Source organism: Nicotiana tomentosiformis, chromosome 3, assembly GCF_000390325.3.
Source record: "Nicotiana tomentosiformis chromosome 3, ASM39032v3, whole genome shotgun sequence".
Taxonomy (NCBI): Eukaryota; Viridiplantae; Streptophyta; class Magnoliopsida; order Solanales; family Solanaceae; genus Nicotiana; species Nicotiana tomentosiformis.
In genome coordinates, this window is record NC_090814.1 from 13,296,630 (window position 1) to 13,311,634 (window position 15,005).

Below are 15,005 nucleotides of genomic sequence, written 5' to 3' on the forward strand. Positions count from 1 at the left end.
ACCGTAAGTGAATATAATGTTGTTGTATATAGAATAACTTCCTAACTAAAATTATGGGGAACCTAGGAATGATGAGGACATATTGTAAAATACTTTTTCCACTCCCATACCTCAAATATGGTGTTACACCACCAATACCGTGAAAATAGCTTTTAAGATATATTATGAGTTAATTTCATGTCTTTTGGTGGCTTAAAAATATAATGTTCTTTTAATGAAAATCATGAAGCATGCTCCGTTGGATCAGCTTCATTCCCTAAAGGGAATATGGTAGTGAAAGAAGCCAAAAATAATTATCGTGGTTGTATGAATATACATAGGCGTGGCAAGGGGCAAAATAATAATCGTCATATTGTTGGCCGTTACAAAAAAAAGAACAACAAGGGTTCTCATAATAATCCTTCAAAAGGCAAAGATAATATTTGCCAACGATGTGATATGAAAAATTATTGGGCATAAACTTTTTGTACGCCTCAATATTTTATCAAACTTTATCAAGTCTATAAAAGGAAATAAAATAAAGTTGAGACTCACTTGACCTTTCAAAATGATGTTGAGGCAGGTCGTATGAATAATCATGATAAAGTTGAAGTAAACCCTGTCTATAAAGATGATATTTTTAAAGGCCTTGCATATATTACTCATTTAGAAGATGGAGACTTCTTTGAGCATCATAACTGAAGACTTATTCCTAGAAAAAAATATAAGAATAGTTGTTCTTTTTATTTTATGAAGTTCATATTTTGAATAAAACTTTTTATATTGTTAGTATACTTTCCTAAGTACAGTTTCTTTTGTTCTTAAATTTTTTAATATCACTTATGGTGTATTTTTTTTCTTTATGAAGAATATGAAAACTTCTCAGCATTCAGTTGGCCGTATGAAGAATAAAGAAAAAATATGTTTTCTGGATAGTGCCACAATACACGCCATATTAAAAGATAAGAGATATTTTTTTTATTTAATTATGAAAGAAGCCAATATCATAACAATATTTGATAGTACAAAATTAACTGAGGGCTATGGAAGAGCGGTCGTATTATTATTATTCGGAGGAATTATTTTGGCTATTAATGACGCATTATATTGTATTAGGTCTAAAAAAAATTTGTTGAGTTTTAAAGATATTCGCCAAAATGGCTATCATATTGAGATCACCAATGAGGAAAAGGTTAAATGCCTTTATATTACTACAATAAAAGCGGAAAAGAAGTGTGTGCTTGAAAATCCTCTCGCATTTTCCTTTGGGTTATACTACACTAGTATTGGTGTAGTATCACATGTCATAGTAAACAAACAAGGGGTCAAGTAATGATTTTATTATTTGGCATGACCGGTTGGGTCATCCCGGTTATAATATGATGCGCAAAATAATAGAAAATTTACATGGTCATTCATTGAAAAACCAAAAGATTCTTCAAACTAAAAAATTCTCCTGTGATGCATGTTCTCAAGGTAAACTGATTATCAGACCATCAACAATTAAAGTTGGGGTTGAATCCCCTACATTTTCTGAACGTATACAGGGTGATATATGTGGGCACATACATCCTTCATGTAGACCATTCAGATATTATATAATTTTGATAGATGTATATGTGCTTGTTATCAACCCGCAATTTGGCCTTTGCGAGGTTATTGACTCAACTAATAAGATTAAGAGCATAGTTTCCAGATTATGCAATTAATACACTGGGTCTTAATTATGCTGGTGAATTTACGTCCCGGGCCTTTAATGATTATTGTATATGTCACGACCCCAATCTACCACCGTAGGATGTCGTGATGACACCTAGTCTCTAAGACTAGGTAATCCTAACATGCATGGAGAAATAGCGGAAATAACAATAGAACTTCAAATTTAAACCATCTAACTATCATAATAGAACTTGACAATACCGCAGACAATAACTCCCAAAATTTGGTGAGACTGAGTCATAAGTTCTACACGAATATACTGTAAAATTCCTAATAGATCATTGTCTAAATAAGAGTAAGCAGTAGAAAACGAGGACAGAGGGTGACTTAGAGACCTGCAAACATCGGCAGGTATACCTTGAAGTCTCCGAGATGTATAGCCAAATCATTGATGCCTAGACTGATACGAGGTACCTGGATATGCACAAAAAGATGTGTAGAAGCGTAATATGAGTACACTATAATGATACCTAGTAAGTATCAAGTCTAACCTCGGTAGAGTAGTGACGAGGCCAGGTCAAGACACCTACTAGGATAAGAAAAATAAGTTGAACAAGTGTAGTACAATCTAATAAGGGAAACGAGGAAAATGAGGCAATAAATAAATACAACAAGATAAGTTACACCTGAATTTAGAGCAATAGAGGCAACAAGGAAGAAACACATAATAAGAACATCAAGAAAATAATGCGGGCAAATACAAGTGAGGTAAATGAAAGATAACAACAAGAATCATAATCGAGGTACCGCCTCGTATTCACTTTTCACAAATTTCAATCACAAAATTTTCTTACACCGCCCACGTGAGCCATACATTTAGATAGTTTGAAATTATTTTTTCCGAAATAGCTACACGCACTTTAGCCCACCTTATGTCACCGCGTGGGTTCAAGTAATTCCCGTACTAGCAACACGCATATAAATCTCACCTTATCCCGCCATATGCACATTAACCCATATCCTTATACCGCCACATGCACATTAATATCGCAAACACAATAATAACTCGCACCGCAAGTGCCCATATGCCACATCTTGCTAAAAGAATCAACAATACCAATATTTTCATAATAAATAGCCCATGGGTCAACCACAATGTGTACAAGAAATCAAGAATCTTAACAATAACAAAATAATGGTGAATAGCTCAACAAGAATAATACCTCAACAATTAACAATTTCGCCTCATAGTGATAACGGCTTTTACAACTTCAACACCAATAGTTAAACAAGAGAATGTTCATGAATTAATAACTTCAAGTAAGGCAACTCAATAATTAAGTAATTAACAAGGCAATAAGGAAATAATAGCTTCAACTAAGCATGTAAGGGCAAATAACAAGTAAGATATGGATCAAGTGTTAACAATATCAAATAAAGCATGTAAGGATAGATTAACACGTATAAGGGTAGATTAACAATGAAAGATATAACATGTTATGACAATTCGATTAAAGGTATGAAAAGAATCTAAATAGTCTAAACCGATCAAATATCATATATAGCTCGTGTACCCACTCGTCACCTTGCGTACACAGCTATCACATATCACAAATAGCACGATCAACCCAAATCCCAAGGGGTAGTCTCCCCCCCTCTCCCTCCTCCCCCTACAAGGTTAGACAAGATACTTACCTCAAAAAACCTAACTCAATTCACTAGTAAGTCTTTCTCGCGAATATCCAACTCCTAACGACTCGAATCTAGCCAAAAGAACTTTGTACCATAAATACAAATCATAGGAAATTATTCTGGATAATAAAGTTGAAATCCTTAAAGAAAATCAAAAAATCAATCTCGGGTTCGCGTCTTAGAACCCGACCAAACATACAAAATCTGAACACCTATTCAATAACGAGTCCAACCATACAAAAATTATTCGATTCCAATATCAAATTGACCTTCAAAGCCTCAAATTATAACTTAGGAAGTTTTCACAAAATTTTCCAGCCTTTTCAACTCAAAACACTAATTAAATGACTAAAACAATGATGGATTCACGTATAATAATCAAATTCGAGTCAAAATCACTTACCCCGACCAACTTCTTGAAAATCCCTTCCAAAATCGCCCAAAACCGAGCTCTCTAACTCAAAAGATGAAAAATAACTCTAATCCTCGATTTGGGAATTTTAATATTGGCTGCCCAGTGATTAATCTATGCGCGGAAAAACACTCGCGATCGCGGAATACAAGCTCCATCAACTCATAAAAGACCCTACGTGATCGCGTGGCTACAAACGCGAACGCGATGGCAGAACATCCCCAGGCTTCGCGATCGTAGACTACTCCACACGAACGCAATGAATAATGCATGCCATCACACAACCCCTCCTTCCTTCTACGCGAACGCGGTCCTTCACATGCGTTCGCGATGCACAATTACCCACACTTCCGCGAACGCAGCCATTATTTCGCGAACGCGATGAGCAAAAATCATTAGCCAGCAATGACCCAACGCGATCACGACCCATTCTTCGCGATAGTGAAGAAGGAAACCAGAAGCTCTAAAACCAGCAATCTCAACACATGCATAAATGGTCATAACTCAATCTGAAATACACCCGGGACCCCATCCGAACATACCAACAAGTCCAAAAACACAATACGAACTCGCTTGAAGCCTCAAGTCACATCAAACAATACCAAAACCACGAATCGCACATCTATTCAAGCCTAATGAACTTCCAATTTCTAGAACTAATGCCAAAACAACTCCAAATGACCTCAAATATTTGTACACAAGTAATAAATGACACAACGGTCATATTCTAACTTACAGAACCTAAATCCGGACCCGATATCAATAAAGTCAAATCTCGGACAAACTTCTCAATCTTCCAAACCTTCAACTTTCCAACTTTCGGCAATTCAAGCCAAAACGATATATGGACCTCCAAATCAATATCCGGACATATGCCTAAGTCCAAAATCACCATACGAAGTTGTCGGAACCATCAAAACCCCATTCCAAAGTAATCTACACAAAAGTCATACTCTGATCAACTCTTTCAACTTAAGCTTCCAACTTTGGCGAAAAGGCAATAAATAAGAGAACGAGGCTAAAACACTCAAAACAATCAGCCGAGTCATTAGATCATCCCCTCTTAAAACAAACGTTCATCCCCGAACGAGTATAGAGACATACCTGAAGTGATGAAAAGATGAGGATAACGGCTATGCATATCATGCTCGGTCTCCCAAGTCGCCTCCTCGACAGGTTGACCCCTCCACTGAAGCAATGCTCTTTGACCTTAATTTCGAACCTGCCTGTCCAAGATGGCCATTGGCTCCTCAACATAAGTCAAATCCTTGTCCAATTGGACTGAGCTGAAATCTAAAATATGGGACAAATCACTTTGATACTTCCAGAGCATGAAAACATGGAATACCGGGTGAACTACAGATAAGTTAGGTGGAAATATAAGCTTGTAGGACACCCCTCCTACTCTCTCGAGGATCTTAAAAAGACCAATATACCTAGGGGATCAACTTGCCCTTCTTCCCGAACCTCATCACACCCTTCACGAGAGAAACTTGGAACAGAACTCGCTCTCCAACCATAAATTCTACATCACGAACTTTCTGATTAGCATAACTCTTCTGTCTAGACTGGGCTGTACGAAGCCGATCCTAAATCAACTTGACTTTCTCCAAGGCATCTCGAACCAAAATATGCCCAACAACCTAGCCTCTCCTAGCCCAAACCAACCAACTAGAGAATGACACCGTCTCCCATATAGGGCATCATAAGAAGCCATTTAAATACTCGATTAGTAGTTGTTGTTGTAGGCGAAATCTGCAAGCGACAAGAACTGATTCCAAGAACCCCCAAAATCCATAACATAGGCACAAAACATATCCTCTAATATCTAAATAGTACACTTGGACTGTCCGTCTGTCTGGGGTGAAATGATGTACTCAACTCAACCCGTGTGCCTAACTCACGTTGTAAAACTCTCCAGAAGTGTGATGTAAACTACATGCCTCGGTCAGATATAATGGATATCGGCACGCCATGAAGTCAAACAATCTCACGGATATATATTTGAGCCAACTGCTCTGAAGAATAAGTAGTCACCACCTAAATGAAATGATATAACTTGGTCAACCTATCCACACTCACCCATACAACGTCAAATTTCTTCTGAGTCTGTGGGAGCCCAACAACGAAGTCCATGGTAACACGCTCCCATTTTCATTCAGAAATCTCAAGTCTATGAAGCAAGCCGCCTGGCCTCTGATGCTCATACTTCACTTGCCGGCAATTTAGGCACTGAGATACATACTCCACTATGCCTTTCTTCATTCTCCTCCACCAATAGTATTGCCTCGAATCCTAATACATCTTAGTGGCACTCGGATGAATGGAGTACTGCAAATTGTGGGCCTCTTAATAAATCAACTCACGTAACCCATCCACATTGGGCACACATAATCGATCCTTCATCCGCAACACATCGTCATCTCCAATAGAAACCTCATTGGCATCACCGTGTTGTACTGTGTCCTTAAGGACAAGAAAATATGGGTCATCATACTGACACTCTCTGATGCGATCATATAAAGAAGACCGAGAAACCACGTAAGCAAGAACTCGACTGGGCTCCGAAACATCTAATCTAACAAACTGATTGGCCAAGGCATGGACATCCAATGCTAATGGCCTCTCCGTTGCCAGTAGATATGCCAAACTGCCCATACTCTCCGTCTTTTCTCAATGCATCAACCACCACATTGACCTTTCCGAGATGATATAGAATAGTGATATCATAGTCTTTAAGAAACTCTAACCACCTCCGCTGCTGCAAATTAAGATCCTTCTATTTGAACAGATGTTAGAGACTCTGGTGGTCAGTATAGACCTCACATGGGACACCGTACAAATAGTGCCGCCAAACTATTGAAAGCATGAACAATAGCCACCAATTCCAAGTCGTGGACAAGATAATTCTTCTCATGAACCTTCAACTACCGAGACGCGTAGGCAATCACCCTACCATCTTGCATCAACACCGCGCCAAGTCCAACACATGATGCATTACAATACACAATGTAAGACCCCGAATGCGTAGGCAATACCAACAATGGGGTTGTAGTCAAAACACTCTTAAGCTTTTGAAAGCTCTCCTCACACTCCTCGGACCATCTGAAAGGAGCACTCTTCTGGATCAATATGGTCATAGGTGTAGCAATTGATGAGAAACCCTCAACAAAACGACGATAATACCCAGCCAAACCAAGGAAACTCCGAATCTCAGTAGTTGAAGACGGTCTGGTCTAACTCTGCACTGCTTCAATCTTCTTCGGATCTACCTTGATCCCCTCACTCGACACCACATGACCCAAAAATACCACCGAATTAAGCTAGAATTCACACTTTGAGAATTTGGTGTACAACTTCTTTTCTCTCAAGGTCTAGAGCACAATCCTCAAATGTTGCTCATGATCCTCCCGACTACGGGAGTACACCAAGATGTTGTTAATAAATACAATGATGAATGAATCAAGATATGGCTGGAAAACAATATTTATCAGGTCCATAAATGTTGTTGGGGCATTGGTCAGCCCAAATGATATCACAAGGAACTCGTAGTGACCTTACCGAGTCCTAAAGGTAGTCTTCGGGATATCTGAATCCCGAATCTTCAGTTGATGATACCCTGACCGCAGATCAATTTTGAGAATACTCTGGAACCCTGAAATTGATCAAATAAGTCATCAATGTGCGGCAATGGGTACCTCTTCTTCACTATAACCCTGTTCAATAACCGATAATCAATACACATGCGCATAAAACCATAATTATTCTTCACAAGCAGAACCGGAGCACCCCAATGTGACATACTAGGCCGAATGTAACCCTTATCAAGCAACTCTTGCATTGCTCCTTTAACTTCTTCAACTCCGCCAAGGCTATATGATAAGGTGGAATAGAAATGGATTGAGTGCCCGGCAACAAGTCAATACCAAAATCGATATCTCTATGGGGCAGCATGCCCGAAAGATCTGTCGGAAATACATCCGGGAAGTCTCTCACTACCGGAATTGACTCAACGGTAGGAGTTTCAACATTGACATCTCTCATAAAGGCTGGGTATGTATCATACTCCTTCTCAACCATCCTTTGTGCCTTAAGGAAGGACACAACCTTGTTAGGAATATAATCTCATGTACCCATCCACTATAACCGCGGCAAATATGACATAGCCAGTGTCACAGTTTTGGCGTGACAAATCCAGAATAGCATGATAGGGTGACAACCAATCCATGCCCAAGATAACATCAAAGCCTACCATACTAAACAACAATAGAATAACTTTGGTCTCAAAACCACCAGTAACAGTTAAACATGATCGATACACATGGTCCACAGTAATAGAATCCCCCATAGGCATGGACACGTATGCAGGAGAACTCAAAGAATTATAAGGTATATCCAAACACAGAGCAAAGTAAGATGACACATATGAATAAGTAGAGCCTGGATCAAATAAGACTAATGCATCTCTATGACAAATCGGGACAATACCTATGATAACACGTCTAATGCGACCGCCTCCGTCCTACCCAGAAAAGTATAATATCTGGATTGGCCTCCCCCTCTAGGGTGACTCCTATCCGCCTGACCTCCAATCCTAGATAGTTGTGCAGGTGGAGCGCCAACTGGAGCAACAACCACAGCCTGAGAAGTCTATGGACCCGGTGGAATATATAGAGCATGTGTAGTCTGTGAAGGTGCACCCCTCATGAGTCTGGGGCAATCCCTCACCATATGTCGGGTATCACCACACTCAAAGCAAGCTCTCGGTGGGCGTGGCTACTAAAACTGGCTCGGGCCTGGTCAGCTGGACTGACCATTGAAAGCACCCCGTGCAGGAGGTGCACGAGATAGTGGTGGTGCATAATGAGCAACTTGAGACCTAGAAGTAGACGGAGTACCACTAGAAGCTGAAAGTGTTGAATGAACTGTACGGATCACATAGCCTCTACCATGATGGGATGTAGCTGCAGCGTGGCCACCACTAAATCCTCGAGTACCTCGAGGCCTTTTGGCCTCCCCGCCCTCTCTCTCAGGGGGGCGCATACCCTCCAACCTCCGTGCATCTCTACCACCTGCTGATATGGGGTATCTGTCTCCAACTCTTGAGCCATGCTAAATTTAATTCCATAGTTGAGCCCCTCGATAAATTGACGGACTCGCTCTCTAACTGTATAAACCAAGGCAGGTGCATGTATGGACAACTCACTAAATCTGACAGCATACTCTGACACTACCATAGTACCCTGGCGCAGCTGCTCAAACTCCATGCCCCATATATTCTGAAGGCTCTGGGGAACAAACTCTCTCGAGAACATCTCTGAAAACTAAGTCCATGTGAGTGAAGCTGCATCGACTGGGCTACCCTCCTCGTAAGCCCGCCACCACTGAAGAGATCTCAATAAGTTATATCTCTACAGGAAAAAAGTGAAACCGAAATAATATTATTGCTGATAATGTTTTTGCTTATAATATTAATGTTGAAATAATGCAACAAGATGAGGATCTTCAACCAAGATCCATCGATGAATGTAGACAAAGAAATGATTGGCCAAAATAGAAAGACGCTATCCGGACATAACTGACTTCACTTGAAAAACGTGAAGTATTCAGATGTATAGTCCGAACACTTGAAGGAGTAAATCAAGGAGGAGATAAATGGGTTTTGTGCAAAAGCAAAATGATAAAGGTAAAATCGTAGATATAAAGCACAACTTGTGGTACAATGGTTTTCGCAAATGCCTGACATTGATTACATGGAGATATATTTTCTTGTGATGGATGCAATTACCTTCAGGTATCTTATAAATAACACTTCATGAAAAATTTGATATACGTCTGATGGATGTTATCAAAGCCTATTTGTATGGCATATTAGACAATGAAATTTATATGAAAATCCCTGAAAGGTTTAAAGTGTTTGAAGCTTATAAAGATTTTCGAAAAACTTATTCAATAAAGCTTCAAAAATTCTTATATGGATTGAAACAATCAAGGCGAATGTGGTATAATCGCTTGAGTAAGTACTTGCTGAAAGAATGGTATAAGAATGATCTAATTTGTCCTTGTATCTTTATAAAAAGGTCTAAATCTGAATTTGTTATAATTGATGTGTATGTCGATTATCTAAATATCATTGGAATTCATGGGGAGCTTCCAAAATCAGTAGACTATTTGAAAAAATAGTTTGAAATGAAAGATCTTGAAAAAATAAAATTGTCCATCAATCAAACATATACCAAAAAGATCGTAAAGCATTTTTATATGGATAAAGCACATCCATTGAGTACCCCTATGATTGTGAGATCACTTGATATAAATAAATATCTATTTCAATCTCATGAAAATGATGAAAAATTTCTTGGTGATGAAACTCCATATCTTAGGGCAATTGGGACACTAATATATCTTGCAAATAATACTCGACCAGGTATAGCTTTTGCAATAAGTTTATTAGCAAGATTTAGTTCATTTCTAGCAACAAGACATTAGAATGGTGTTAAGCATATTTTCAGATATCTCCGATGGACTATTGATATAAGATTATTTTATTCTTATGAGTCTGATTCACATATGATCGGTTATGCAGATGCAACTTATTTGTCTGATCTACATAAAGCCCGATCTCAAACAGTCTATCTATTTACTTGTGGAGGTAAATCTATTTCATAGTGTTCAGCAAAATAAACTTTAGCTGCTACATCTTCCAATCATGTAGAGATAATAACTATTCATGAAGCTAGTCGAGAATGTGTATGGTTGAGATTAGTGAATCAACATATTAAACAACTATGTGGTCTTTCTTCAAAGACGGAGATTCCAACAATATTGCAGAGATTCCAACAATATTGCATGAAGACAATGTTGCTTGCATAACTCAACTAAAAGGAGGATATATCAAATGAGACAGAACAAAACACATTTCATCAAAATTCTTTTTCACGCATCTCTTCAACAGCATGGTGAGATAAAATTCAACAAATCTGTTCAAGTGATAATCTGGTATATTTATTTACTAAGGCATTGCCAATATCAACACTTGCGAAGTTGAGACATAAAATTGGAATGCATCGTCTCTGAGATATCAAATAAAGTTTTCATCAGGGAGAGTATAATACACGCTATACTCTTTTTCCCTTAACTAAGATTTTATCCCAATTGGGTTTTCCTGGTAAGTTTTTTAACGAGGCAACACTTAATGCGTATTACAAGATGTGTATACAACACGAGGTTTTTCCTAGTAAAGTTTTAACAAGGCACATTATCTTTCAAATGAACATCCAAGGGGGGTATTATAAATAAAGTGAATGTATATGGATATTCATTTAATCCATCCATACATTCTATCCAATGTACTACTTGAATAGATGTACCTATTAATTCTTAAAATGTATCTAGTGAACTTTGGATGTATCTTGTATACTATAAATTGGACATTTTTTCCCATGGAAGAACACACAAGAAATATACTTGAATAAGAAAACATCTACATTCTCCTATTTTATATCTTGTATTCATTACTATATTGTTTTATTTTGACCCCATTTCATAATAATAAACATTTTTTGAGTTATGTCAAAATAACGTAATTCAATGGAATATATCTAAATTATAGAACCTACTATCCCATTTTTGTCGCATAAAGATATTTAACAAGAAAACCAACTTAAAAATGAATTGCTAAAGAGTTTAGAAAATACTTCTCGAAGGTTTGACACATTTTTTGGATGTTTCATATTGAAAAAGAAAAAGAAAGTTCAATTTGCCCCTAAATTTTACGAATTTAGTTATTCCCGGCTAGTATCCAAAAGTATTATATACGTTATTCATTTTTAACGAAGCTCAAATTGACATATTTTATCTATACAGAGTATTTTAAATTGTCACACAAGTGAGACACGTGGAAAAGAGAAAAGAAAAGTAGTTTCAATTTGTCCCTTGAACTTCACAAAAGTAGTCATCCGTGCAATGGGGATAGACCTTTGGTCAATTATTTCTTCTTTAGATATAATAACTATTTATTTTAACTGTGTACAGAGACGGATTCAGAATTTAAATTTTATGGGTTTAATTTTAAGATTTTTAACATTGAATCAATTATATTTTTAAAGTTATGGGTTCATATCTACTATTTTTGTAATTTTAATGAATTTTTACATATAAATTTTATCGAAAGTTATAGGTTTAGCTGAACCCGTAGCTAGTACGCTACATCCGCCTCTGACAGTGTATCACATTTTTTAGCCAAATAAAAATAATTTAACCAAAATAAAAGAGTTTCTTTAGTGTATTTCTTTTTATTTATTTTAGATGCAATAGTTATTTTTTTCAATTATATCTTTCTTTTTTTAGGGTCAAATATATAAAATAAAAGAATTGACTGGAACTCATTATTTTTGGCTAGAACTCATTATTTTCGGACACAGTTTAGGGGGTAATTAAGACAACTTCAGAAGATTCCCGGGGTATTCTGCCAAGAGAAACGAAAATCGAGATCCAAAAGACGAAATATCAAATACTTAATGGACTAGAAAGGTCATTTTACGCTAACGTGCTATGATACGACGCCGCATATCATCATTTTTCCTACTACGAGAAGGCAGAAACCCGAGTTCTTTCCTTTCTATTCTTTCCGTTTCACCAATTCACCTATTCCGCGCCCTTAATTCTGCAAAAAAGGGTTCAATTCCTGTTTTTCCACACGGTAACAATGGAACAAAAACAGTTAGTATTGCGCACAACTACAGAACCACTGATATCAGAGTCAAATTCAATGACTAGTGCAACACTGGGTCGTGTTATGAGCACATTGCTTACTACCAAGCCTAAGAAGCTTCTAGAAACAATTTCTCATCTTGATCCTTCTCCCAAAATTGCACCTATTGGTGGTAACTTCTTACTTGTGTATTCTAAGTTGAGTTTCCAGATAAAAAACACTTTTTTCTCTTTTTGTTTCTTAGTTGGGTGTCTTTTTTTTTTTATTTTTTCCTTCAGTTTCTTTGGAACAGTCATTATTGTTTCTTTACAAGTATGTGAAGGATGCTGCTGAAAAAGAGTCATCTTTGGATCAAGTTCTTGTTCCTATGATTCAACATGTAAGAACCAGTATTACAACTCTTTTTGTTTGTTTAATTCCTCCGTCTCGATTTATGTGGCATTGATTGACTGGTTGCGGAGTTAAAAAAGTAAGAAAGGTTGGTGAAACATGGTCTAAAATAAGTCTTATATGCCGGTAAATCAAGGGTAAAATTGTAAGTTTAAAATTAAATTATTTCTAAATTTTAAAAAATATCATTTTTTTTGGGATAAGCTAAAAAGTAAAGTGTGCTACATAAGATGGGACAGAGGGATTAGAAGTTTTCAGATATCACTGCTGATTAGTTTACTAAATGGTTTTATGGGGGTTAACTTCAATTTAATCCACGGGGATACATATTAGTTGAGAATATGTTTTAGACGATAGCACGTCTTCTATCTTTAGGAGTGGTTTAGCATTTTAGAGATTTATACGTTTAGAAAATATACTGAACTTCTAAATTTTTTTATTTGTATTTGCATAATGTTGGAATGAGATGAGTTTAAACGGAGTAACGTGATCGGTGAGGATTCATATAGCCGACCTCAACTTTTTTGGGAATGAGGTGTAGTTGTTGTTGTTGTAACTTCAATTTGCTCCATAAAGTGAAGGAATTGCTGGGAATTATTCCTATGACACTCTATATGTAAGAAAAGGAAGAACCTTGAAGCTTGTTTCTCCCAGTGTTGTGAAGAGCGTGAAGCGAGGAAAAGCGACAACCCCTTTTTCGCTTAAAGCGAGAAGCGAAGCGCTCGCTTTTTTGAAGTGAATCGGAATTTTAAAAAAAAATTAAAATAAATACTGAAGGGAAGGGCAATAAGAACTAAGAATAAAATATATAAAAATAAGAGGAAGGGCAGTATACCATTTCAGTAAAAAATGGGCAGCATTTCAAACGAAAAAACAGTGCAAGAAAATGAAGAAGAAGAGGAGAAGAATGAGAAAGAAGAACTAAAGGGAAAAAAAAAATTTCGCCAGCATTTCGCTGCTATTTGGACGCTGAAACAGTGAAAGAAAAAGAAGAAGAAGAAGGAGGAGGAGGAGGAACAAGAAGAAATCACATACCAGAGATGATTTTGAAGTTGAAAAGTGTAGAAAACTTAGAACCCTAGTTGCCTCTTTCTTTCTCTGTTGCTGCTGGAGTGCTGGTCGATATGTTTTAATAAAAGAACAGCTATTTTAATTAGGCAGCTCTTTAAAACAGAGAAGCGCTTGCTTTAGTCGCCTCGCTTCGCATTGTCGCTTCTCGCTTTTTAGTGGGAAGCGATCGCTTTTTCATACCTGCTACGCTTCAGATAGCAGAAGTGGTGAGTGGGTCGCCTCGCTTCGCTTCTCGCTTTTAAGCGAGGAAGCGACTGCTTTTCACAACTCTGGTTTCTCCATGTATTTTTTCTCTTTTCCTGTTTCAAGTTTTCAGTTAGCTTTTTCAAGAGTTGAGTATATAAATTCAGACTATGATTTTCTTTATGCATATTCTATAATATTTTGGAAAAAAATTATCTCTGAGTATTATTTTCAAATAATGATTTTATTTGCATTTAACATTGCTCCTACATTTTCAACCTGGACTCTTGTAAAAAAAAATGAGAAATATTGTGGGATAGGGGAGTAAATTGTACTCCCTCCTTCCCATTCTATATGACTGTTTCTGAATGGACAGAGAGTTTAAGATGTTAATTTGACTTATAATATTTTTTTCATTAATAGTTGAAGCAAAGGTTAAAGTGATAATTGAAAGTTAGTTTGATAAAGGAAATATCATATCGAAGTTTGAAAATTTGAAATTTGAATAGCTTCTCTTTTAAATTCTTGAAAGTGGTGAAAGTTGTGTTGGTATGGATTGGCGTCAGACATTTTTGGAATGTTTTGAAAAAGGAAAAGTGTTAAATTTAATATAAATAGGGAAAAGTGGGAGTATTCAATTAGGACATAATTTCAAATTTGTCCATACTCCGCAACAACGAAGCTTTTGCTGTGTATCATAAGTAAGAAGCTTTTTTTTGGCAGAACGTCACCATTTTTTCTCATCATGACTGGTTAAGATGGGTCAGCTGCTTTTAGTAGCACATGTGCATCTGCTTAGCCTCAAGTCATTAACATAGTCCATGAAATGCTTTAGAGCCCGTTTGGACATAAGAAATTTTTCACTTTTTTTCGAAAAATTTTCATTTTTTTTCGAAATTAGTGTTT

General features: G+C 37.0%; 1 protein-coding gene across 5 annotated transcripts in view; it reads left to right on the forward strand.

The window, feature by feature from the left end:
* The first annotated feature begins 12,346 nt into the window (after positions 1–12,346).
* LOC104110480 (uncharacterized) overlaps positions 12,347–15,005 on the forward strand; it is a 31,646-nt gene continuing 28,987 nt past the window's right edge. For 2 of the 5 annotated variants that reach the window (XM_070196725.1, XM_070196728.1), the window contains exons 1-2: positions 12,347–12,627; positions 12,734–12,834. In XM_070196725.1, coding sequence (XP_070052826.1) covers positions 12,450–12,627; positions 12,734–12,834 — 279 coding nt within the window. In that variant the 5' untranslated portion in view covers positions 12,347–12,449. Of the gene's footprint in view, positions 12,628–12,733; positions 12,835–13,098; positions 13,462–15,005 lie in introns of those variants that run through there. The other 3 variants (XM_070196726.1, XM_070196727.1, XM_070196729.1) reach the window with 3 other exon arrangements.